Source organism: Artibeus jamaicensis, unplaced genomic scaffold, assembly GCF_021234435.1.
Source record: "Artibeus jamaicensis isolate MK-2021 breed Jamaican fruit bat unplaced genomic scaffold, CSHL_Jam_final contig_471, whole genome shotgun sequence".
In the NCBI taxonomy this organism is placed as follows: Eukaryota; Metazoa; Chordata; class Mammalia; order Chiroptera; family Phyllostomidae; genus Artibeus; species Artibeus jamaicensis.
In genome coordinates, this window is record NW_026521850.1 from 5,459,549 (window position 1) to 5,485,894 (window position 26,346).

The 26,346-nt window shown below is 53.1% G+C and overlaps 2 protein-coding genes across 9 annotated transcripts in view; one reads left to right on the forward strand and one right to left on the reverse strand.

The window, feature by feature from the left end:
- The window catches only part of LRRC8A (leucine rich repeat containing 8 VRAC subunit A), a 31,605-nt gene extending 30,044 nt beyond the window's left edge, over positions 1-1,561 (reverse strand). For all 3 annotated transcript variants that reach the window (XM_037147504.2, XM_053667811.1, XM_053667812.1), the window contains exon 1: positions 1,399-1,561. The gene's annotated coding sequence lies outside the window, so the exon portion shown is untranslated. The remainder of the gene's footprint in view (positions 1-1,398) is intronic.
- KYAT1 (kynurenine aminotransferase 1) lies at positions 1,316-23,820 on the forward strand. 6 transcript variants are annotated; one of them, XM_053667814.1, is made up of 13 exons: positions 1,316-1,442; positions 11,861-12,055; positions 14,652-14,710; positions 19,536-19,685; positions 19,767-19,853; positions 20,067-20,192; positions 21,405-21,525; positions 21,829-21,905; positions 22,041-22,130; positions 22,232-22,418; positions 22,500-22,579; positions 23,100-23,186; positions 23,283-23,820. In XM_053667814.1, the coding sequence occupies exons 2-13, from the start codon at positions 11,938-11,940 to the stop codon at positions 23,346-23,348; spliced, it is 1,248 nt and encodes a 415-aa protein (XP_053523789.1). In that variant the 5' UTR covers positions 1,316-1,442; positions 11,861-11,937; the 3' UTR covers positions 23,349-23,820. The 6 variants fall into 6 exon arrangements, with proteins under 6 accessions (XP_053523789.1, XP_037003606.2, XP_037003810.2 ...); XM_037147711.2 differs by lacking the exon at positions 11,861-12,055 and adding an exon at positions 17,239-17,386 and having other exon boundaries at positions 1,319-1,442; XM_037147628.2 differs by lacking the exon at positions 1,316-1,442 and adding an exon at positions 17,239-17,386.
- The last annotated feature ends 2,526 nt before the right edge of the window (positions 23,821-26,346 follow it).

Sequence of the window (26,346 nt, forward strand, 5' to 3'; positions counted from 1 at the left end):
TACAGTTGGGCAGGGGTTACATGGACTCCTAGTGGAAAAGGTGGGAGAGGCCCTTGGGAGGCTTGCAGCTTCTCCGAATCCTTCTTCCACAATTTAGGCCCATATCCCCTTTCTCTCCCCAAGCTCTCTCTCCCTCCTCATCCTCACACCTCATCCTCCACAGGCCTCCTGGGGTAAGGCAGGGAAGAGGAAGGTCAGGAGAATGTGGTCACCAAGGGACAGCCCCACCCTTTCAGCCAGGTCCCCACCAGGGGGAGGCTGTGGACACCCCCCAAACATCTCTTCTACTTTCCAAAAAAGGCAGCAGTTGCATCAGCTGAGAACTAGCGGGATCATGGTTCACTCCCCTCCAGATCAAGGGGGAAGAAGGAGTCAACTAAAGGAGCAGAATCATCATGAACCACAAGGATCCGGGGCTGTGTTCCTTCAGCCTGGGAGCCAACTCTGCTGGATCTCCAGTTCACCCATAGGAGTACCAGCCCGAACCTAATCAGATCTGGCCCGAGGCCCCAGACCCAGCACCAGTCTTCCCGAGGACCCCAACCCTGATAGGCCCCAAGCGCCTAGCCAGGGACTCTGCCCCCAAGTCAGGGCACTTCTCCCGCCAGATCAAGGGGGGGGGGGGGCAGGAGAAAGGAAGGGTCAGGAGCCTAGAAGAAGGGAGCTGGGGGAACCTTTGAAAATGAAAAAGAGCTGGTAAGGAGAGAGCCCAAAGGTGGAAACTCTACGAAGGAGCAAGTGTGTGCAGAAGTGAGGATCTGGGGGAACCCAGGGGATGACAAGGGGACCTGGGGGAGCCGAGGCGGAAACTCCCAGTAGTAGAGCGCAGGGAGGCACGGGGTGCCAGGGAGGGGGCTCGCGCGCCGCGGCGCTGGGAAGAGGGTGAGGTCCCAGAGACCCGAGGAAAGGGGGAGACCGGGCACAGGCAGAACTGAATTGCCGCGGGAAGCCCCAGGGAGCCGGCCCTAGCGGGCTGGGCCAGAGCTGCCGGGGCGCGCGGAGCTGGACAGCTGGCCAGGGGCCACTCCTGCATGGAGTGGGTTTTGAGAGGTGACAGCTCGCGCCCCTTCCCCCACCGCACCCACTCACCTGGGCCCGCCGCGTCCGGCCGCCCAGCGGGCAGCCCCTGGGCCCCTGCCGCACAGTCCCGCCACCGGCCGCTGCGCCCCTCCGGCGCCTCCTTTTGTTTGTCCCTCACTGCACCACTCAACCTTCCCCGCCCCGGAAGTGACGTCACCCCGAGGCGCGGTGGCGGTAGCCTGGGCGTCGACATCTTTTTGAGGGAAGCTGTCTGGCCGCCCTCCACCCCTCCTCTCCCTGCCGACGCCATGCTGTTTGGGGGCGGAAGTAGCGGAGCCGGGGCTTGGCCCCTTTAAAGAGACAGGGCCGGCACTTAACCTTCCAGGAGTCCTTGGTGACAGGTTGAAGCGTCAGAGGCGGAGGTGAGTAGCTGGTGTTGCTGAGCTTTGCTGCCCCGAGGTTAAGTGCCGAGGACGGAGGGTCTGGTAACCGGTTCCGAGCTGGATTGTGCCAAAGTACTAGCGCCGTTTGGTGCTGCTGTGATAGCAGATGGGCTGCCGGAAAGGTTCCCCCAACCATGAGCCTCCCGCGGAAATAAATTGCGCGCGCTTTTCGCTGATCCCCACTCTGACACTGAATCCCGCCTGGCTGGCCCTGCCTGCGCCCACATTCCCCCATTCCCCCGAATCCCGCTATAGTACTCATAGGGAAGATGGAGTTCAAGGTAATTCGGTAAATTCTGGGCAGAGCCGGGGCTGGAACCAGATCCCCGATTCTATCTCCGCAGCTGTGTGGATCTCGAGTCCTCGCATTTACCGCATTTGATCACGGTAACAGCAACCACACCCAACAGTAATCTATACAGTGGCATAAAGTGCAGCCACTAAAAAGAGACATGTTCACTGTGCACTAATGTGAAAAGACGTGTGAGATACCTTAAATGAAAAGCTGGAGGGGCAAAGAGAACAGCTTTGATCTGCACTACAGTTTGTGTTAGAAGAAAGTGCGTGGGGCTGAGTTTGTCTGGGGATGTGTGCGCCGGTCAGCTGGTAAGATGCACAAGAAAGTGGTAACTGTGGTGGCCTCGGGCAGAAGAATTGGGGCCCTGGGTACCTGAACAAGGGGGAAGAATTTACTACCATGTGCGCCGCTTGTTTAAAAAAAATAAGTTGGCGAAGACCCAGAGATTCCACTTCTGGGAATATATCCAAAGAACACAGAAACACTAATTACAATGAATATATGCATCCTTATGTTCATTGCAGTGTTATTTACAGTTGCCAAGGTAAAAATGCAGCGCAAATGCCCATCAGTAGATGGGCGAATAAAAAAGCTCTGGTACATTTATACAATGGAATACTACTCAGTGGTTAAAAAAAAAAAAAAGAAGAAGAAGAAAGAAATCTTACCTGTAACAGCATGGATGGACCTGGAGAGCATTACGCTAAATGAAATAAGGCAGTCAGAGAAAGACAAGTACCATATGATTTCACTTATATGTGGAAGTTTTTTAATTTATTGATTTAGAGAGAGAGAGAGAAATATTGATTTGTTGTTCTACTCATTTAAGCACTCATTGGTTGATTCTTGTGTATGCCCTGACCACAGACTGAAATGGAAACCTTGGCGTATCCAGAGGATGCTTTGACCAACTGAGCTGCCTGGCCAAGGCCTATATGTATTGAACAAAATAAACTAACACACAGAATAAAAACAGACAGAAAAATATACAGAACAGACCGAAGCTGTCAGAGGGGAGGTGGGGTTGGGGAGCTGGGTGAGAAAGGTGAAGGGATTGAGAAAAAGAAAGTCAGACACAACAGTATAGTGATTACCATAGGGAAAGCGGGGAGAGTTGGAAGACAGTATTGGGAGGGTAAGTGGTGATGGAAGGAGATTTGACTTGGAGTGGTGAACACACAATACAACGTACAGGTGATGTGTTACAGAATCGTACACCTGAAACCTACATAATTGTGTTAACGCTAGTCACCCCAGTAAATTCAATACAAGCTTAAAAAATAAAGGTCTTACAATACAAAAAAAATAAATAGCTCTGGCTGGTGTAGCTCAGTGGATTGAGTGCGGGCATCCGAACCAAAGGATCGCAGTTCAATTCCCAGTCAGGGCACATGCCTGGGTTGCAGGCCAGTTCCCAGCAGGGGACACACAGGAGGCAACCACACATTGATATTTCTCTCCCTCCCTCCTTCTCTTCCCCTCTAAAGATAAATAAATAAAATCTTTTAAATAAGTAAATAAATGAGTAAAAATAGGATAGTGAAGATAACAATAGCCCTCATCGATCAGATGCTGAGTCAGTGCTTGGTTTCAGCTCTCCTGCTGGGAGGTCTTACTCTTTTTTCCTTGTTAGGAAACAGGCTGGAAAGGCTGGGGACCTGAGCAATATCTCACAGCTTGAAAATGGAGAGGCTGAAATTTGAACCCAGGAGGATTTAACACCAACACCCCCAACTCAAGCTTTGTTTATTTTTAACCATACAATAGCCAGCGTGGGGCCTGGCACGCAGCGGGGGCGTGTGAACTGAACAAGTGGAACAGGGCGGGCTGCAAACACTGGAGGGCAGATTCCAGACTGGAGTCCAAGGCTTGGTCCTTTCCAGCCTCGACACTGTGGACCTAGCAGGTCCCATCCCGAGCCTCCATGCCCCCACCTATAAAAATGACAACCACGGAGTGGTCCCACCTGCCCTGCTTCATGTTTGACATGCAGATTAGCCCCATTTTACAGATCAGTAAGTAAAGCACAGAGAAGTTAAGAAAGTTGCCTCCCAAGGGTTGCCACAAGGTCTACTTGGTCTTGTGAGGGGTGATAGGAACCCAGCAGTTAGCATCTGTGACCAGTGTTGCAGCAGGTCAGGCCTTGGGCACACCTGGCTCAACCCTGGGTGATCAGAGAGGGCTTCTCAAAGGAGGCCACTTGTAGTCTGTGACTGAACGATGCACAGACATCTAAAAGGAGAAATGATGAGGCCAGAGCAGGCACTTCCAACTGGCATTTTGCAAGAGGTGCGGTGGTGCAACGGGAATTTCTAAAACATGCGGTACCTTACTGTTTACTCAGGGGCAGTGACCTCTCTTTCCCTAGATTGTCACATTTTAAAAAACAGCCAGCACAATAGCCATTTTGGTGTAAATAAATGGAAATTATACCTATTTTTGTCGAATCAGCAAATAATTTTTTTTCCTCGTGCTGCAGAATTTTAGTAATTAGTTTATTTGTGCCATGAGATGAAAAAGGTTGGAAAATCGCCAGGCTAGAGGCTCAAGCAGAGACTTGCTCATACCTGCAGGTAAATCAGTGGCAAGATAGAGACTATGCAGGTTAGAGACAGTCCGATTCTGTGTGCATTGCTCCTTCCTCCTGGAGAATTGCTTCGCATGGCAACATCTGTGGTTTTCTACCCCGCACCCCACACCTAGCCTTCCATGTCTCGAGGAGTCAAATGCCCCGATTTTATAGTCCAGGTGGGGTGGACAAAGAAACACAGAAAAGCTGAGAGCAACGAGGAAGTCCTTCACGCTGGTCCCCAGAATGGCAGTCAAATTGCTGACACTCTGCCCATGTGAATGAAAGTGTCCACACAGGAGGCCACTGGCTGTCTGTCTTCACCTGGGTTCTTAGGTGGCCAGTGTGCTTGGACACTCGGCTGGGTGTGGCTCTTCTCTTCTGTAGCCAGCCGGCCGGAGTCACACCAGCTGCAGTGGGGCAGGGATCGCTGAGTCTACGGCCACACCACCCTGAACACACCTGATCTCATCTGGTCTCAGAAGCCAAGCAGGGTCGGGCCTGGTTAGTACTTAGATGGGAGGGATCATGATTCTATAACAGGACGTGGGGCACATCCCACTTCCTCATTCTGGGACAGCGGTTTGAGCATTGAACTCACCAGTGGGGCCCTTCTTGTGCTTTTCTAGGACTCTGGCTTTGCAAGTCATTTCCCTGCTTTGGGCCCAAGTTTCTCCATCTCTAAAGCAGGGGTGACTTGCTCTAATATTCCAGGCACTACATAGATATACACACATGTTGTCCCTTACGGGTAAAGCTGCCCCAAAGAGTGAGATTTCCGTTTTGGTCTGGGTTCCGTGCCAGGAGGCACAAGGAGTTGAGGTGCTTACTGTGTGTCTCACTCAGAGTCCCCACCCACAAACCCCTCTGCCTGGGACAAACCTGGGAACCTGCAGTCTGGGCTCCAGAAGTCACTTCCCCTCTGCCAGTTCCAAAGCTGGGGAGACCTGAGTGTAAGTCAGCACGTTTGTTGTGGCCCCCCGGGCAGGCTGCCTCCACCTCCCTCTGGACAGAACCATCGACTCAGCAAGTTTTCACCAAACACATGTCTTATAGGGACTCTGGTTTTAGACCCTCCCACCCCAGCCACCCACCCCACCCCCCCAAAAACAGATTCATTATCTGACAAGAGATTTTGTTGTCCTGCTTCATGTACTAATTTTTAGGGAAAGCCTATGGATTTAACTCTTCTCATCACATTGCTATTACCTACGTCCAGTGCTTCCTGTGGGTGATTGCCTTGTCATTGTCCCCTCTGGACAAATAAGAAGCTGAGCCAAGGTCCAATAGCTACTGTAGTTAAGGACCTATGGCTCCTTCACAGTGGAGCTAGGATCATTTTGTCCAAGTCCAAGTCAGAGTCCAGGCTTTGGAACCTGGGCGAACCATAGGAACCCCAAATGTCTTAGTGCAACGTTCTCGAGGCTCATCCCAGCGGTAGCGAGGACGGCGGTAGCACGCTCCGTGTTATGGCTGAGTAAGGTTGCACCGGGTGGCCGTGCTACACTTTACCCACCCATCTGCTGGAGGATGTTGGGTTGCTCTCGCCTTTTCACTGCTGTGGATAATGTAAGTGCTAAGTTTCCACGTGAACACACACCTTCATTTTTTCCCCAGTATATACCTAGGAGTGGAATTGCTAGGTCATAAGGTAAATTCTGTGTTTGGACTTCATAGAAAGTTGTGCATCAACTTCATAAAAACCGTTGTGCATCAAGGACATTATTGGGAAGGTTATCAAGGCTGTTGACTCACTTTTTTTTTAAATTTATTTATTTGGGGGGAGGGAGAAAGAGGGAGAATGACATTGACGTGACAGAGAAACATCAATTAGTTGCCTCTTGTATGTGCCCCGACTGGGGACCAAACCTGCAACCCAGGCTTGTGCCCTGAGTAGGAATCAAACCTGCGACCTTTTGCTTTGCAGGATGATGCCCGATGAACTGAGCCACACTGGTCAGGGATGTTGATTTCTTTTGAATTAATTTTTGTAAATGGATTGAGGTAGAGGTCTCACTTAATTCTTTTGCATGAGACTGTGCAGTTTCCTGGCACCATTTGTTAAAGAGATTATTTCTCCCCCATTGAATAATCTTGCCACCCTTGTCAAAAATCAGTTGGCCAGAGATGCCTGGGTTTGTTTCTGGGCTCTCAATTTTACTACATTGCTCTACACATCTGTCCTTATACCAGTGCCAGACTGTTTTGATGACAAGCTTTGCAGTACATTTTGAAATCATGCATTTTTCATATAACTCAAATATCTCTTCCTGTGAGGGGCAATCCCAAAATCTAGACAGGGCTGGTTCTGCATGCCCCCTGCTGGCAGCTTCAGGAACAACCAGCCCACAGCAACAACCGGTCCCTTGTTGCCTGTGAACACAGGTGTCCGGGACCCCGCGGTGTGGCCGGGGGAGGGCAGCCTGCATGGCCACCTGGGCCCATCCTGCTCTTTGTTGGGACTCCCGTGGTTTCTTCCTGCTCCTTGAATCCCTGGGAACTGCCCCCACTCTATCCACCTGTTCACAGACAGGTACGTGCACATGGTCAGGTACAAACGCTCATACTTATACATAAGTCCCAACCACACATGGATTTACTCATGTCCAAGGTCACAGTAAGACTTCCATGGGAAGTCTTTCTCCATTAGAAAATAAATAAAAATTCTATTATAGCCCTGGCAGGTGTGGCTCAGTGGACTGAGCACCAGCCTGTGAACCAAAGGGTCACCATTTCCATTCCCAGTCAGGGCACATGCCTGGGTTGTGGGCCAGGTCCCCAGGGGGGGGCGTGTGACAGGCAGCCATGCATTGTTGTCTCTCCCTCTCTTTCTCCCTTTTTCTTAAAATAAATAAGTAAACTATCGTTTAAACAATTCTATTTTACAACTCTGTTGGTATATAAAAAATGAATATCACCCAAGCTAAATTCCCTATGATTATATAGTCATTATTATTGTATCCTCTCCTATTTTCTTATTTCTAAATAAATGAAGATTCAGACATTCCCGTGGGCCCCTCAGGGAATCACAGGCCTTGGCACTGTGCCGTCCCAGAGTCCGTTAGAGAAGCCAGCCCGCCAGGCAGCTTCGGGGAGTCCCCACCCACCTGGCCCCACAGGCCATCCTGCAGCACTCGGGAGGGACCCACCCTGTTTTTATCAGCAGTCGTGTCATTGACACCTTCTCTGTGTCACACACTAAGTGCAGTGCTTTCCATGAATCATCCTATGTTTACTGCTGATTTATAGATAGGGAAAGTGACTTGCCTCTGTCAGACAGCCAAGGTCCATGTGACACCGACGCCTGTGTTCCGATGGTCTCCCCAGGGGTCTGTTCAGGGCCTGGTCCTGGGTGGGCACCACTCGTTCAGCGTGACACTCACTCCCGGGCCACAGACCCGCCTGGGCACATGCTTCCCGCCCCCTGCCCTGGCAGTCTCCTGCAGCAAAAGCCTGACCCCGTTTCCGTCCCCAGCTCCGGGGCAGTCCCCAGAGCTGGGAAGTTCTGGACAAGGCATAGGCTGCCCTGGCCCCCTATGGAGCCAGGTGGCCCGGGCCATCTCCAGCCCAAGGGCTGACAGTGCCCAAAGAGGGTGAGGGGCTAAGGTTGTGGCAGAGGAGGGGGAGGGCCGTGAGCAGGGACGTGTCTGGTGGGAGTGTGTCTGCCCTGTGCTGGTCACCGCGTGGTGCGGGCCCCCCTCCCACCTCTGGGAGCTCAGTATGAAGCTAGTGGTTATTTTATCGTTGTTCCCTTTTATAGCGGGTGAGGGTAGCACCTGCTGGCCTGGGCTGTTGAAAGGGTCCACTGACGTATTTGAAGTGCTTACCACAGGGCCCCACCACAGAGTGAATGCTCAGCAAATGAGAGCCGAGTGATTCCCACACTGTAATCCAGAGAGACGATAAAGGCAAGAATTAGGGCAGAGGAGGTGTGGTTGCTTCAGGAGAAAGGACAGAAGGGTAGACATAGAGTGGTGTGGGCGAGGGTGTCAGAGAGGATCAGCCCCTACCAGGCGTGTGCAGGGCTTTTTATTTAATTTTTAGAGAGAGGGGAAGAGAAGGAGAAAGAGGAGGAGAGAACTGTCAATGTGTGGTTGCTTCTTGCATGCACCATGCTGGGAACTTGGCCTGCAACCCAGGCATGTGCCCTGACTGGGAATCGAACTGGCGACCCTCTGGTTTGCAGCCCATGCTCAATCCACTGAGCTACACCAGCCAGGACCATGTGCAGATTTTGAACCAGGTGGTTAGGAGGCAGCCGAGAGGGCCCCTGTGGGATTGAGAATAGCAGGACCCAAGGCCTGGGACAGGAGCAGCCAACCCTGCGCTCTCCCAGCCCAGGGGAACCAGCCAGCCCCGTTTGCCCAGGATGGTCCCCATTTTAGCACTGCGAATATCATGTCCTGAGAAACCCCTCAGTTCTGGGCACACAGGCCTGCTGGTCCTGCTGGAACACACAGCGGGCACAGGGCACTGAGTGGGCTCAGACCTGGCCTTGGGCCCTGAGTCCTTGGCTGAGTGAGGCTGAAGGACGCCAACACCACCCCCTGACACGACACACTGTGGAGTGTCCCTCCTCCGGTAATCATCACACGACCCTTTGTCGCTCCCAGCTCTGGTGCTTAGCTGCTGGGATCGGGGAATGTTTTCTGCAGGATGTCCCCGAGAACTGACACAATTCTGAGAAATGAGAGGGTGAGCTCTGGCCCGACCGACTGCCCACCTCTGGAGTCTCCCGGCTGCCTTCCACCCCGGGGTCTCTGCACTGTCTTCTCCGCCTGACACGCCTTCCCCACCTGGACTCAGCTCCAAGACAGTGAACTCCTAATCTTGCTTGTACAAGCGGGTTCTTTTCATGGGATCACAAGGAAAGCCACATAGAGGAGATTACTGCGTACTAAGATTTATTTGGGTAAAAATAGAAGGCTGCCCCCATGGTCTCAGTGTCTCAGCCCCATCTGTCCCACTGTGGAAAAAGCCCAACTTCATCTTCATATGGCCCAGAAATAGGGTCAATGTCCATAGATTCTGTGCCACACCCAAGTTCAGTCCATATCAAAGTCACTAGACTTTGTAGCTCACAGCTACACTCCACCGGCTGGCCACTGCTGTGTCCATTACCCAGGCTTGGCTGATGCCCCTTAGAGTCGGTGTGGCTTCCGGCGGAGCAGAGCAGCTTCTAGGGCTGCGTGGTTGCTCTGGGGAGAAAAGCGCACGAAGGAACAGAGCGATTGCGTGTTATGGAGCATGAGAAGGGGGCGGCGTCTTCGTTAGGCTGGTATTCTCTCTGGCTTGGGACTGACCAGATGCTTCTTTAAACTAACCAGTCCACTTCCCAAGGTCTCTGGCCTTGTGTTGGGTCCTCCCCTAATCAGTCTATTTCCTAGATCTTCCAAGGTTCTGTGTTTCTTATCCAATCAGGTCCTTTTTCTAGACTAAACTGACATGCCTCCGAGGTCGCTATCTTGGCTGCTGTTGCACATGTGCTCATCTCCCCCCACAGTGGCAGCGAAGGCAGTCCTTCCTCCCTATTCAGGGGTGGGAGGGGAGCTAATCCCCTTTGGGGGGCAATGCTGCGATCCCCTGGAGTACCTGTAAGTGCTGCAACTTCCTAGCAAAGCAGGGTTATGCTTCGCAGTTGATTATGATTAATAATGTCTGATTTCCTTTGCTCCCTTCCTTTATTCATATCTAGCTACTGATGCTAACCCTTGGACTGAGCAGGTGCCCACAGTGCCCTCTAGAGCAGCCCCCAACCCTGTACACTCACTGCTTTTTCAAGGCTTGTTCTGACCCCCTTGGAGGAAAGATGAAGGAAGGAGAGCGGAAGGACGTCTCAGACTGCACTGCAGTTCTCAGAAGGTCCCGGCAAAGCCAAGGGGAACACTTGAGAGCACGTATCTCCCAGCCCACTCCCAGTCCACGGCAGTCACGGTCACCTCTCTGTCTCTGCAGATTTGGCTCTTTCTTTGAAATGGAACCATATAATTGCCGTCTTTTGTGACCTGCTTCTCTTGCTCAGCGTAATGCTTCACAGTCCACCCATGTTGTAACACGTATGCCATTCCCACTTATTGCCTATCGATATTCCAGCATATGGATTTGTCGCATTCTGGTCATCAGTTGATGGACGTTTCGGCTTTCCCCACCTTTTGGCTGTTAGGAATAATGCTGCTTACGGATATACCTGCACGAGCTGTTGCGAGGACACGTGTTCATTTCTCACGGGTAGAAACCTGGGAGCGGAATTGCTGGGCCTAGGGCAAACTCCACGTCTGACATTTGGAGGAACTTCTAGGGTATTTTCCATCCCATGCCTAGGGGCAGCGTACAAGGGTTCCGGTATGTCGGCATCTTCAACACACTTATAATTCCCCACCTCCTCCGTGTAGCAGCCGTCTCAGTGGGTTTGCATTGCATCTCAACGTGACTTTTCCCCAGTGACTGCTGATATTGAGCGTATTTTTATGTGCTTATTGGCCATTGATATGCCCATGGATAAGTTCAAGTTTATGATGTGCAAATGTTTTCTCCCATACCGTGGGTTGCCTTTTCACTTTCTTGATGGTGCCCTTTGAAACACGAACTTTTCATTTTGATGAAGTCCAAGTTCTCTATTTCTTCTTCTGTTGCTCATCTCATGCTTTTGACGTTGCAGATGAGACCGTTTTCTAACTCAAGGTCACAACGGTGTGTTCCTGTTTTCTTCTTATAGTTTTATAATTTCAGTTTTTACGTTTAGGCTTATCATCCACACTGAGTTAATTTTTGTGTATGGTGTTAGGTAGGGATCCAAATTTATACTTTTACATGTGGGTATCCAGCCGTCCTGACACAAATGGTCAACAAGACCATTCTTTTCTTATGGAACTTTCTGGACATCTTATCAAACAGTAGTTGGCCACGAATGCGAGAGCCTATTTCTGGACGCTCAGTTCTGTTCTACTGATGCTACGCCTGTCCCTGCGCCGGTGCCACACGTTCTTAGTCCCTGTGGCTTCTGTAGTCAGTTGGGTGCAGCGAGTCCTCCACAGCTTTTCAAGACATTCGTCTTTAACTGTATGTCTGTTTGGTCTGTTTCAGTATATGGTGCCCCAGACATTTCTCCCCACCTTGCATTATATTTGTTTGAAGGAACAGGGTCACTTGTTCTGCAGAGGTTCCATCAGTCCGCATCTGGGGACTGCACCTCTGTGGTGTCTTTTGTCCCTTGCTACTTAGTGCTCAGAGGTCTCACTTGGTTTAGATTTTGTTTTGGCAGGTGGCGTGTGTGTGTTTCCAGAGCCAGAATGTAATGTAGGGTTGACTCTGTGGTGTTAGGGGCTATTCATGATCTTTACCTGGATCATTTTTCCCCCATTCAAGGTGATTTACATTTTAAAAGGGTCACTCCGGGTTGCTGGGTGGGAGGGTGTCACCAGGTAGTTCTGAGGCCTGGGGGACAACCCTGCAACAAAGCACCTACCGCCACGCCTGGCGCATGCTGGCTGCCCAGTGAAGATCGGCCCTTGTCACTATTGCTGTTATCAGAGCCGTGTGTGGAGGACTCAAGTGCTGGGCTCAGAGCCATTTCCTGGCCAGGGTGCTCTGCGACCGAGAGGTCGTCGATGGCCCATGGCTCTGGGAGGCATGTTCAGGAATTCCGCAGCCATCTGCTTGCACCTGATGGGGTCCCTCCGGAGAAAGAAGGCTGGAGCTTCACTCAGCCAGCACTTGCACCAGACTGTAAGTGCATGCTGCCACTTCCATGACCCAGGGCCTCTGGGATCTGGCTTGGTTCTGGCTTTAAACCTGCACACGAGCCACCTCTTTCAGGAAGCCTTCCCTGATTGCACCCTGAATGCATTCCCCCCCCCCCCCCCCGGCCCTTTGCCCTTGACTCTAATCTAGAACTTGTAGCTCTGCCTCTGAATGGTTGCTTGGTGCTGGTGCCTCCCCATCACCCCCTGTGTCCCGCCCACATCCGTTTGGTGCACAGTCAGTACTCAGCAAACGTTCGCTGAATGAGTACATTACGCATAAGCCCAAAAGCAGGCGTCTAACTGCTGTGTGACATACTTGAAGGTTACTCCTTTGAACGTCCCACGTTTCTGGGGTACCCTCATTGTTTTCATCTCCCTCCTAAACTCTTTTGCCTCTTTTTTCTCTCTCTGTGCCCCTGTACCCCTTTACTCTTTCCCACCCCAACCCTCCACATACTTAATCATAAAAATAAAACATTTAGCCCTGGTTGGTGTGGCTCAGTGGTTGAGTGCCAGCTTGTGAATCAAAGGGTTGCAGGTTCGATTCCCAGTCAGGGCACTTGCCTGGGTTGCAGGCCAGGTCCCCAGCTGGGGGCACACAAGAGGCAACCACACACATTGATGTTTTCTCTCCCTCTCTTTCCTTCTCCCTTCCCCTCTCTAAAAAGTAAATACATAAAATCTTTTTAAAAAATAAAATAAAACATTTACTTTAGAAAATTTGGCCCTGGCTCGGTAGCTCAGTTGGTTGGAGCACCGTCTGGATACACCAAGGTTGCCGGAGGTTCCCTGTCAGGGCGCACAGGGCAGTCACCAGTGAGTGCGTGTGTGGGCACAACAGTGAATCAGTGTTTCTCTCTCAAATCAGTAAAGATTTTTAGAAAAAGAAAATTTGGAAGATAAGAAGATTGTAAGGAAGAGAGGAAAATAACATCTGTTACCCAACCAGCCAACCAAAAATAATCACTGCTGGTTGACATTTTGGTAGTAACATGGTTTTCCCTGGCAGGGACCACCCTCATTTTAAACTTTAAAAATATATATTCTGTTTATTTATTTTTAAAGGGAGGGGGAAGGAGGGAAAAAGAGAGGGAGAGAAATATCAATTGGTCGCCTCTCATATGCCCTCAACCCGAGACATGACCCGCAACCCAGGCACGTACCCTGACCAGGAATCGAACTGGCAGCCTTCCTGGACTTACAGGATGACGCCAAGCCCACTGAGCCACACCAGTCAGGACTCATTTTATTTTTGGCCTGGCCAGGTAGCTCAGCTGGTTAGAGCATCATCCCGATACTCCAAATTTGCAGGTTTGATATCCAGTCAGACATATACAAGAATCAGCCATTGAATACATCAGTAAGTAGAACAACAAATCGATGTCTCTCTCTCTCTCTCTCTATCCTCCTCTCTCCCCCTTTCTCTAAAATCAGTACATTTTTAAAAAATTAAACTTTTTAAAGAGTATTTATTTATTTATTTTTAGAGCAGAGAAGTGAGGGAGAAAGAGAGGAAGAGAAACATCAATGTGTGGTTGTCTCTTACTTGCCCCCTACTGGGGACCCTGCCCACAACCCAGGCAAGTGCCCTGACTGGGAGGTGAACCGGTGACCCTTTGGTTCACAGACTGGTGCTCTGTCCACTGAGCCACACCAGCCAGGGCTCAAAATTAAATTCTTTTGATATAGACTGAGTGCCTGGCCTGGCGATACTCACCGGGGATTCAGTGAAGGGAGAGAATGTCAGCAAAGCTCCCATGAGGCGCCAGTCCCCGTGCGGGGCTCTCTTCAAATTGCTTGCATCGGCAGGATCCCCAGGCTCTGGAAGAACGTGGGCCATATACACATAGTCCCCGGGCCACTGGGGACGGGGGCCTGGTGCTGGCAACCCTGCTGTTGCTGCCACCCTGGCCAGGGTCCTGTCTCCTCCTCTGAACTTGGGCAGGTCCCTGAACCTCTCTGAACCCCATGTCTTCATCTTCAGATGCAGATTATCACAGTCGCCTCTGATAGGGATGCTGTGGGAGCAGAGACTGTGAGAACCAGGGTCCATTGTCAGCCACAGCAGGTGGCCAAGGAAATCAGAACATTAGAGACCTGCCAGCCACGAGACTTACAAAGCTGCTGAGGGACCCCAAAACCCCTGCTCCTATTATATACCGATGGGGAGACTGAGACCAGGAGCAGCTAGATCACCTGTCCAGTGTCACCCAGCATGAATGGAACAGCCTAGCCACACTGAACAGCAGCCTCTGCACACCGAAGCTGCTGCTGTTACTGTCCCCCGCCCCCCCCATCTTTTCCCTGCTCCCTGCCTCCCCCAGCCTTCTGCCCCGCCTCTTCAGCTCCAAGCCTTCAGGGAGTCAGACAGAAACCTGATAGGACTGGGGCTGTATCTCAGAACCTGGGGGACCAGGCTGGGGGAGGGGCCGGAACCCTGCTCTCTGGGATCTCCGCCTCCTCCCCCGGGCGTGGGTGGGCTGGGCTATGTTAGAGTGAGGGAGGTTGCCGCCTCTCTTTCTAGGGACCCAGACCATGGCAATTCCTCCACTCTGACCTTCCATTTGCTCTGTCTCCAGCCCACCATGGCCAAACAGCTGCAGGCTCGAAGGCTGGACAAGGTTGCTTACAATCCATGGTGAGCTGGGCAGGGCCGGGGAGGTGTGGGGGTGTCTCCTCGGACATGGGGAGGACACAGCTGGTGGTCCCCGGGTTTGTAGAAACTCAGTGGTACCCAGGGTGGTCAGATTGGCAGCCGCCGCCCATAAGAGGCAAGACCCAAAGCAGCAGGCTTGGGTTCAATCTCAGCTTCACCCCGCTTGGCATCGGCCCTGGGGTCACTGACCCCTGCCCAGAGCCCCTGCTCGCCAGCTGCAAAATGGAGATAGTCATCTCTCCGTCTAACGGGCTCTGAGGGGATGAGACAAAATACAGTGTGACAGCAACAGCCGTTACCCAGGCACAGGCCTCCGGGGACTGTTCCACACCCACTGTGGAGTAAGACAAGCCGAGCCGAGACGGTAAGCGGCAGGCGGCTCTCCGCCCGGCCTCTGCCGAGGTGAATTTCGTTCCTTCGCTGACTTGTCAGTGCAGAAGGGTAGGTGCCCATGGTTCCCGGTGATAGGACGGGTGCCGTGGCAGGATGTGCGAGGAAGGTTCTACAACCTTCCGGTCTACACCTGACCTTGGCCTGGGCCAAGTGCATAAAACAGCTGTGGTACAGTCACACATTGGACTACTCCTCGGCTGTAAAAATGACAAAAGTCTTACCCTTTGTGACAGCCTGGGTGGACCTGGAGAGCACCATGCTGAGTGACATAAGCCAGTCAGAGGAAGACAAGTACCATGTGATCTCACTCATACGTAGAATCTAATGAACAAACTGAACTAACAGACAAAACAGGGACAGACGCAGAGACAGAGAGCAGGCTGACAGCACAGGGGGTGGGGACTGAACAAAAAGAAACAAAGAACCCGTGGACACAGGTGGTGATCGCAGGGGCTGGGCGTGGAGGTGGGAGGTACTGTAGGGGGGATAATGGCATTGGAAAAAATGAAATAAATACAGTGTTGGCTGTTGTTTTTTACAAAACACGGGGCGATCATTTCTTTTAAGCTCCCCTCACGAACAGTACTTTGTGTTTTGTGAATATGTGCCCCCCGCATCCTCTTCAATGTTCCGTGGCGTTTGGGACCGGGGAGCCAGGCCCAAATGCCCCATGGAGACCAGCTGAGGTCCACGTTGGGGCTCCAGGGCCTGCTCCTCAGGCCACCACCCTCTGTCCTTCCCGGAGGCAGGCTGGGCAGCCTGGTGGTTCGTTTTGCAGACAAGGTGAAGTGCAACTCAGAACAGGGAATGATGAGGACGGAGGCTGGGAGAGGCGGCAAGAGTACTTCTTGACTCACAGACCTGGCGGGCTCTTGAACCCAGCCACCCCCAATGTGGAGGGGACAGAGGCCACCAGATGCGAAGTCTCGGGCAAAGGCAGGGCAGAGCGGCAGTGCGGCTGGGGAGCAAGCATGGGGCAGGAGGGCAATGTAGGGATCAAGGCCACAAGAGTCAGCGGGAAAGAGGCTCCAGCCTCCTGCTGACCCCAGGGTGGTGCGGCCTGAGGACTAGGACCCTGCAGGCCCAGGCCGGGGGGCAGCCGGTCTCTGCAGTGTTTGAGTGGGGCCCCTGTCCCAGTTACCGCCGTGGACTAACCACCAGTGGAATTTGCCCCTCGGCACTGTCAGGAGCGGCTGTGTGACTCTAGGCAGGTCACTGGCCTCTCTGTGCCTCAGCAGTTCCCTATGTCTTCAGGGGCATTGTGGAGCTCTGGGGAGAAAGTGACTGACTCTGGACATAACAATAGTTATCATCATGAAAATGCAACTCGGCCAAGCCTGAGTCCTCTGCCCCCAGCTGACCTGCAGCCCCACACCGGCCTCCTCATCCAGCCTCTCCCCGTCTCTCCCAGTTTCGCTGAAGAGGCAGACGCCAGGCAGGCCCAGAAGAAAGGCTGGCAAGGGCCAGAGAAGGCAGATGGCTGGGCTGGTGGGGCCCCGGTCTCTCCAGGGTAATGATCAAGAGCATCAGCTTTGCTCCAGAAGACAGCCGTCGAATGACAGGCTGGTCGTGCCAGGCACTAGCTGGACAGGTCCCTCCAAGCCCAGCTTCTCCATCCCCACTGGGACTCTGGAATAGGATGTACCTTGTAGACATCGGGAAGGTTACGGGAGCAAGCATTTCAGACTGGAGTTGACAAGTGCATGCATGGGTCGTGAAACCCACTGTGGGGGCGTTGCTCAACAAGTACTTCTAAAGGATTGGACAGGACAGGAACAGCCTGGAATGGAACTAGATCACACAAAGGAGCCTGTGACGCACGTCTGCTCTGCAGGCTTTGTGCCATAAAGATGGTTGCTTACCGTGGGTCACGGTCGAAACATCTGAAAGCCCCTGGGCTGAGACATGCGTTTGGCACAGTGCCTGGCCTACCGAACTGAAAAGCATGGGACCAGTTATGAGCCTGACTCAGATCTTCAGGCCAGGGCAGATGCTCGTCATCCAGTGTTTCTAGAAGGAGTCCAGGGCATTGCTGGCCTGCCCTGGACGCAGACAGAAGTGCGGGGTGGGGCAGAGGGGCGGGCTGCTGCCAGCCCTCCATTCCTTGCATCTCACAGGGTGGAGCTGTCCCGGTGGACCTCTCAGTATGAAGCCGTGAATCTGGGACAAGGCTTCCCCGACTTCCCGCCTCCAGACTTCGCCGTGGAAGCCTTTCGGCAAGCTGTCACCGGCGACTTCATGCTCAACCAGTACACCAGGGGATTTGTGAGTCTCCCACCTGCACTCAGGCCCCTGGACACAGGCCTCTGAGGAGGCCCCGGGGAGCGAGGGGCAGAGCCCAGGGAATTCCGTCTAGCTGTAGTTCAGTGATCACTGAGCCTGTCCTCTGTTTCAGGCTCAGGGACCGCCCATAGTCTGGGGAAAGGAAGACAAAAATATAAACACACAGAAACGAAACAGAAAGCAAGGTCAGCAGATATGCTGTGATGGAGAATGGGGCAGGAAGAAGGGGAGAGCAGGGAAGACTTCCTGGCGGAGGCGACACTTACGCCAAGCCATGAAAGACAAGCTACTGAGGGAGACATGCAATTATTGTGATTTGACTCTCAATGCAAACCCTTTCTGTAAAGGCTCACACTGTAAACATTTGCCAACCCTAGGAGCAGACCAATGGTTCTTAAACGTTGGTATGCACCAGAGTTGTCAGGAGCGATGCTCCCTCTAGTTCCGTCATCCATAGACAACCCTGCTGACAATCTGCTTCTTTTCTTAAAGTGTTCAGACTTAAACTTTTAACTTTTAAAAATTCTTATATAAAAAACACACACGCATGCATATATACTTACCCAAGAGTTGCATGTAACGCAAATGGACTCATACCATAAATAACATTCTGTACTAAACAGCATGTCAGGGACAACTTTCCATGTCACAATAGCCTCGTTCTTTTTAATGGCTGCATAGTATTCCATTGCCTGGCGATGCCATGGTTTACTTAACCAGCCCTGCTCTGCTGGACTGGCTTGGATATCTTATTATTACAAGTAGTGTCACAATGAACAGCCCCGTGAGTATATCTCTGTACATGTATGTGAGTGCTCCTCTCAGATAAATCTCTACAAGCAAAACTAGATGATCAAAGCCAGGACGCAGTTAGGCATGTGATAGGTATTGTCAGGGCGCCTCCACTAAGGTTTTCGCATTCCTACCGACAGACCGGCCTCTGAGCTGGCAGGAATGTTCGTTCTTTGGGGGAAAGAGAGGAATCATTTGTCTCACTCTTGCCAACCACGGGCCATGGCAGTCTTTTTAATATCTGCTAATAGTGACATTACTTTCTTTCTTTTTTAATTTAATTTATTTATCTTGGGAAGGGAAGGGGAGAGAAGGAGAGAAATATCAATGTATGGTTGCTTCTGGTGCATCCCCTGCTGGGAACTGGCCCCTGCTGGGAACTGGCCTGCAACCCAGGCATGTGCCCAGGTGGGGAAACGAACCGCGATCCGTGCTCAATCCACTGAGCTACACCAGCCAGGGCTCTTACTTTCTTATAAAACAGCGATATTTCCATGTTACTTTGCTTTGCTTCAATTGTTATTCTTTTGTATGCACGTCGGGCGTCAGCACTTTCTCTTTCGTGACCTACCTCATTTTTCATTTGGGTGGGTATCTTTATCTCGTTGCTTTGTAAGAGCTCTTTATATATTAAATACCTTACCTGCTTTCCTTACATTGCAACGTTTTTTCTCTTTGTTTTTTAACTTTGCTCATGGTATATTTCTCTGTACAGATACTTTTCATTTTTATGTGGTCAAATCTGGCTCAGTGAGTTATTTAGTTCAACTCTCCATCTTCAGTTTCAGTCACCAGGCTTCACCTTGAGTGTTTTCTAAGCTTCCTCAGCAAACGAGCATGCAGGTCCAATCTTCCTCTCCAAGCGGGGTCTTTCCAAAGCTGCGGCATAAAACCCTGTTCCTGCACCTCTGCTGTGCGTGACCTGGGGCAAGTCATTTCCTCCCCTCGGGGGTCTCCGTGGTTCTGCCCGCCAGGTGATGGGGATGAAACGGTGCCTTCATTGCAAGGCTGCTGGGATGACCCGATGACGTGAATGTGCTCCTTCAACTTAAAAGAGGCGTTCGAGGTGTCACGTTGCCCCCGCTCTGCGGCTGTGCTGGGCTGTGCTGGGCTGTGCTCCGTGAAGGCACACACTCTGTGTGGCTACCCAGCCCTGGGCACAGGGCCTGGCACAGCAGCACAGGGCCCGTGACAAGTGTTGTGGGGGAAGTGGAGAGACCACCCCGCAGGAGCTGGCTCTGCCCCAGGCCTGCCACTGGTGCTGGAATTGCCGGGGTGCTGCTGAGCAGGAGGGTGGGCCCAGGCTGAGCCAGGGGGCTGACCCCAGCTGTCCCGGCAGGGTTACCCACCACTGACAAAGATCTTGGCAAGTTTCTTTGGGAAGCTGCTGGGACAGGAGATAGACCCTTTCAAGGATGTGCTGGTGACTGTGGGTGCGTATGGGGCCCTGTTCACAGTCTTCCAGGCCCTGGTGGACGAAGGAGATGAGGTGAGTGGGGCAAGGCTTGGGCTGGGTGGGGGCGAGGGGTCAGGGTGATACCAACCCCAGCTAATCTGACCCTTGTACCAGGTCATCATCATCGAGCCCTTTTTTGACTGTTACAATACCATGACATTGATGGCGGGGGGTTGCCCTGTGTTTGTGCCCCTGAAGCCGGTGAGAATGCTAGATGGGTGCAAGTGGGCAGAGGGGTCCAAGAAGTGTGCTGCCTTGGAGCCTGGGAGGTGGGGAAGGGGGAAGGAAGTGAAGGAGGCCAGTTTCTCCAGGATGGGGAGACGGTGGGGACAGATGTCTGGGGGGGGTGTGGAGGGGTGGAGGGTCCCATCCCCAGCCCTGAATATCAGGTAAGTACTGCCCTGCCTCTTGCAGACCCCCACCCAGAATGGGGAGCTGGGTTCCAGCAACTGGCAGCTGGACCCCACAGAGCTGGCCAGCAAGTTCACATCTCGCACCAAAATGCTAGTCCTCAACACACCCAACAACCCCCTGGGAAAGGTACCTGACAAACCTCCTTCTAGGGACCCCTCCAAACTGGGATCAAGTCCCCACTCTGTCACCGATTTGCTGCCTGGGGGCCTTGGTTTCTTTCCTGGTGAAGTGGGAGGGCTACCTGTGATGAGCTGTGAGGACCAGGCTCCCAGAGGCCTCCGGGGCAGGGGCAGCAGTCCCCAGGAGAAGTATGAGGGGAGGTGGTGGAGCGGCCGGGTGCCTCCGTACTCACTTCCCCATGAGCATGACCCTGAGACAGTGACTTCACCTCTTGGGGTGTTTTCTCATCTGTAAAATGGGAACATGACAAACCCATGGGAAGGACAACCCAGTCTCCCCGTGTGTCTCCCACACAGTCACACAAACCTTCTGACACCAGGTGTGTAGGGTTTCTCCCCACGCCAGGCAATTCTGTAACACCAATTGGCGGTCTGACAATCAACTCAGTTTAATTCACTTCTGACCCTGTCTTCCTGGGGATAGCATCTAATCTCACAGGTCAAGGGCTCAGTCCCACAAGACTGCCCCCAGCCCACTTCAGATGCCAGTCTCCAGTCTAGTTGTCACCAATGCACCAGTGCTTCTGACCAATGAGTGGCGAATCTCGGCTTCCCGCAACCCCCTCCTTGGGTGCAATAACTTGGCTAGAGTGGCTCACACAACTGGGAAACACTCAAGTTTCCCACTTTACTGAAGGAGCAAGTGGAGACCCACAGGGCCAGGTCTGGGAGCAGCTGAAGCACAGCAGCCCGTCCTGGGGAGACCGGGTGCATCACCCTCCGGGTGGATGTGCTCACCGACCAGCAGCTCTCCGAACCCCGCAGTGTTGGGACTTTACGGAGGCTTCATCGTGTAGGCCTGACCAATCATTAAGTCCATTTCCAGTCCGTCTCCCCTTCCTAGAAGTCAGGCCGGAAACCCCAAGCTTCTAATTCCAGCTTGGTCTCTGTGGTGACCAGCCCGCCAGGAGCCCACTCAGAGGTGCCTCATTAGAGTGAAAGGCGTCTCTAGCGCTCTGGAGCCTTAGGAACTCCCAAAGGTTTCAGGATCTCCGTGCCGCCGGGAGCCAGGGCAGGGTCCAAAGTGTATGTATTTCTCTCGCCTCACGACCAACCTCACGGGGCCAGTGTGGTGGGGATACAATAGGAGGGGGGCGGAAAAGACCTTAGCACTGGGCTTGTCTGAGCAGGCCTCTCTGTCTGGGGACGGTCCCTGCAGGTGTTCTCCAGGGCAGAAGTGGAGCTGGTGGCCCGCCTGTGCCAGCAGCATGACGTGCTGTGTGTCAGCGACGAGGTCTACCAGTGGATGGTCTTCGATGGGTGCCAGCACATCAGCATCGGTGAGCCCAGCTGGCCCGGGCACCCCCGCTCCCCGCCCGATCTTGGAGTCAGTGCAGGCCGAGGGGTCTGGAGCCACACAGGGCAGGTGACTCGGAGCAGTGGCTTACTCTCTCTAAGAAGATAGGGGCACAGGGGCACCTGCCCCCAGGGTTGTCATGGGGCCAATCTGGAATAAGTCCCGTGAACAGCTTAGCGGGAGTCAGAGTTCCGAGTGCGAAGAGCAGGAGTGCCCACTGGGGTTTAGCGCCCCCCACCGCCCCCTTGCCCCCATCCCAGCAGCTGCTCTCTTTGGCCCCGGGCAGCCAGCCTCCCTGGCATGTGGGAACGCACCCTGACCATCGGCAGCGCTGGCAAGACCTTTAGTGTCACCGGTTGGAAGGTGAGTCAACAAGGTTGGAGGGACCACCCCTACCCTACGCCCTGTGACCCTTGGCAGGAAAGGTGGCCTGGGAATAGGGGCAGCCTTTGGCCAGGCCCTAAAAGGCTTCACTTGCTACCTGTGCTTCTGGTCTAGGTGGGCTGGGTCCTAGGCCCAGACACTCTCTTGAGGCACCTGCGCACGGTGCACCAGAACTGTGTCTATCACTGTCCCACGCAGGCGCAGGTGAGGGGGTCCCCGAACCGTACTGAGGGGGAAGGGGAGGGCCAGGGGCCGGCCCCAGTGGCCGGTTAGCCCGACCTGCTGGTCCTTCCCCTCCCCCGCAGGCCGCAGTAGCCCAGAGCTTTGAGCGGGAGCACCAGCACTTCGGCCAGCCCAGCAGCTACTTCGTGCAGCTCCCACGGGACATGCAGCGCTGCCGTGACCACATGGTGCGGAGTGTGCAGCTGGTAGGCCTGCGGCCCATGAACCCGCAGGGCACCTACTTCTTCATGGCAGACATCTCGGACTTCAGTGTGTGGGACCGGCTGGTCAGGGCGGGGTGGGGGGGGCGGGAGGGGCTGCCCCAAGCTCAGCATGGCCTCTGCCCCCCAGGGAACAAGATTCCTGACTTGCCTGGTGCTGAGGACGAGCCCTTCGACAGGCGCTTCATCAAGTGGATGATCAAGGAAAAGGTGGGCTGGGCCGGTGCCAGGGCCTGTGCGTGTGGTTTTTCAGGTTGCACGTTGCTCCTGGGTGCTGATGGGCCAAAACGCAGCCCAGCTTCTGCCACGGGCCTGCTACAGGGTCGCACCCATTTCAAGGAATGGGGAGCCTGTTTAATTTGCACAGAGGTGCCGAGTGGGCTGGAGGAAGGAATTCCTGGCTTCTCAGGGCCTTGATCTTGCCATCCGTACAGTGAGGAGTTGGCCCATTCGCCACGAGGTCATCTGCCTTGGAGACAGGATTCTAAGGCTTACTGCTTCTCTGGCTCTGCCCTGACCCCTCCCTTGGCCTCCATGTCCTGTCTGTACACAGGAGGGACTTGGGATGACATCCTGGGATTCCTTCCCTCTGACCTTGACATACCCCTGGGAGGTGCCGCACTGAAGCAACTCTCCTTCCCCCGCACCATCTGGGAACCTCTGTGCCCCCAGGAGCCCAGGCCTGCTGGGCTGTGAGGCCCTGCTGAGACTTGGGCTTCTTCTTCCCCAGGGCTTGGTGGCCCTCCCGGTCTCTGTCTTCTACAGCACCCAGCATCAGCAGCAGTTTGACCACTATATCCGCTTCTGTTTTGCGAAGGTAAAGGGCAGGGCTGGGGGTGGGAAGGCCTCCCCCAGCTTCCCGAGGCCCGCTGGCAGTGCAGGGAGAAACGGGGACCGGTCTGTGTTGGCACAGAATGAATCCACCCTCCAGGCCATGGACCAGAAGCTTCGGGAGTGGAAGGATGAGCTCAGGGCCTGACATCACCCTCTCGGCCTCGCCTGGTTGGTCCCTGCATGCTCTGCAGGGCTCCTTGTCCAAGATTTAGTCATTCTCATGTTGAGGATAGATGGTACTGGTGAACCCCTCCTCTGCGACACAGAATGTCCCCAGGGGAGAGCCTTTCTTCTGAGTCCTGGAGGAGTCAGGAGCACGCCCCCATGGTGCCCACCACCCTGTTGGCGGAGGTAAGGGAGGCCTGACCTGGGTCTCTCCCTTCCCCCTCCCTCGGTCATGCTGTAGGCTCTTGGGTCCCTTCTGGCCTCGCCAGACTTGGCTGGGAGTCACTGGGCAGAGCCCAACAGTGTATTGGCCGGGAGTCCCAGTTCTGACCCCAGCCCTGCACCGGCCCCAGCCAAGGCTCCGGCAACCCTCCCTCTCCTTATCTAAACTTGACCTTGGGATGCAGCCAGTACTTTGTGCCCATAATAAAATTTGAAGTTATTCAAACTTCTGTTGGCTTCACTGTGCTTCACACGGGTACTGACTGCCAATGGGAACTTAGCCCAGTGGGAAGGCCTCTCAGTGAACCTCAAATCCAAGCCCCTGTTCGTACAAGTGTGTTTTGGAGAGTGAAACGGAGGCCCCAGAGGAAGGCGGGGACGTGGGACTGGTTCGGAGTCAGTTTGTCAATGGCAGTACCTAGAAGCAAGGTTCAGATGGTATGTGTTACTGGTTGGGGGCGGTGTGTAGGAGACGGGGGCCTGGCCGGAGTGTCCAAGGGGGAAGACACAGATGGTCCCATCCCACGGGGGTCAGAGTCCCGGACAGGAAGGCCAGGCCCCGCCCAGTCAGGAGAGGGAGGTAGCCAGTCTCCACCGTGTGCCCTCACATGCCAGGCACGGGGGTGCCCAGTATCTCATTAAACAGCCCACTGAGACAGGGATGGCTTCTCTACTTTACCACCGAGGAACCCACTTTGGAGCTGAGGCGACTCCGCCACGGCTATCCAGCTGGCAAAGGTTGAGTGGGGTTTGATCTGGGGGGTGGGCACTGCCAGCGGGAAGCAGCGACAGCTCCCGCACGGTTGGGAAGGTGGCACCCGAGACTTGTCCTGAAGTTGCATTTGCATAGCAAGCCCATGGGTTTTGTTATGCCTCTAATTAGGTGGGCTGAATGGCATACGTTGTCCTATAAAATAACATACATTAGGGCTTTGCAACTGGTTTAGGAGCACAGAGCTCCTAACCCCCTTGGAAATTACTGGGTGATAGGAATGTCTTTTGTTATTCATAACAAGTCCATCTGAACACAGGGTGAGGGGTCAGAACTTTCAGTCCCAATCCCAGGGCCCCCCAGCCCCGGGAGGGAGAGGGACTGGACATTGAGTTCGGTCACATGGCCAAGGATTCAACTGACGGTGCATCTGTAACAAAACCCCCATAACCCATGAGTCCTAAGGAGCTTCTGCATCCGTGAGCTCGCCAGTGTGCAGGGAGGCGGCGCACCCGCAGAGGGTGTGAAGGCCCTGTGCACACCTGGGCCTCCAAGACCTCACTCTCTGTGTTACCATCAGGAGTCCTTGTGCCCAACACACTCAGAGTGTGCCCAACACTCTGAAATGCAAAAGGGGCCACAGTAAGGAAAGGCGTATTGATCGAGAAGGTACAATTCAAGAAGCTGGGGGCCCCAGTAGTTCCCCAAATCCATCCTAAGAAAGTAAAGTTCACCCCTGGCTGGTGTAGCTCAGTGGATTGAGCTCGGGCCTGTGAAACAAACAACTGCAGTTTGATTCCCAGTGTCAGGGCACATGCCTGGGTTGCAGGCCAGTTGCCAGCAGGGGACACAAGAGGCAACCATACATTGATATTTCTCTCTCTCTCTTTCCTTTCCTTCCCCTCTAAAGATAAATAAAATCTTTAAACTGGCCCCACTACAAACATTTCCCTGTCCACCTAACAAGTAAGCTAAAACAGTCCTATCGTCTCAGAACCTGCATGCCAAGGGCTCTAAGGTGGTCTGCTGGAGTCTTAGAACTCGAGTCAGTAGAATGACTGACTATACAGCTTCAATTCCGTAACATCAGTAGTTGGTAAGATTTATGAAAACGAAGGTCAATGATCAGAGCAAACCACGAACCAGGCTCTGCATCTGTAGGGCTGCCAGCTGGGAAGACCTCCAGATGCAAGGCTCAAAGCTTAATTTGCCGCAGTGAAAGCAGGCAGGGACCATACGGCAAATTCTCTCAGTCTGCAGTTCCCAGGTCCCTAATGATACCATCAGGCACTCAGGCAAACTCTCTGTGTGGCTTACACAGCACCAGTCACCAAGACTCCCCAAGCATGAGCTATGGTGACAATTTCTTTAAAGTTTATATCCTGTCGTCTAGCTGAAGTCCGCAAGTGCAAGGCTCAGGAAAGAAACAGTTTTTATTCTCAATAAGGCAAAGGATGGTAGAAAAATTAAACACCAGTTCAGTGGGTTGTAACCAGACACTTTCCCTGGTAAAATTCAGGATCCGGTGCAGACCACAGTGAACGTGGAAGTTTACGGACAATCTCAAATCTGCCCAGAACTCAAGTCTGTGACTCTACACAGGTTCCGAATCTTAGACTGAGTAACCTCAGACACCCCTAGATCTTCTCTTAGGGGCAAATGGCGAAATAACACAACCCCCGTAATGGAAACACACGAACTGACTTAGAAATGAATCTCTCCTCTACTAGAGAGGTCAGTGTCTGCTCCAGATCAGTATCTACTTTCCTTACCATGGTGTTCCCGGTGGTGAGCACAGGGAGTTCTTGCCTCAAAATAAATACTGTATGATCAAATAAATGTCGACTCAAATTTACTAACTGAAGAAAGAAAGTGTATCTCATTCATTGCCGTCAGAATGCAGAATGCTACAGCCATTTTGGAAGACAATTTGGAAGTTTCTTACAAAGTTAAATATAACCTCACTGTAAGATTCAGCAGTCAGGCTTCTACCTATTGAACCCAAATGAGCTGAAAATTCATGTCACCTGCACATGAATGTTGA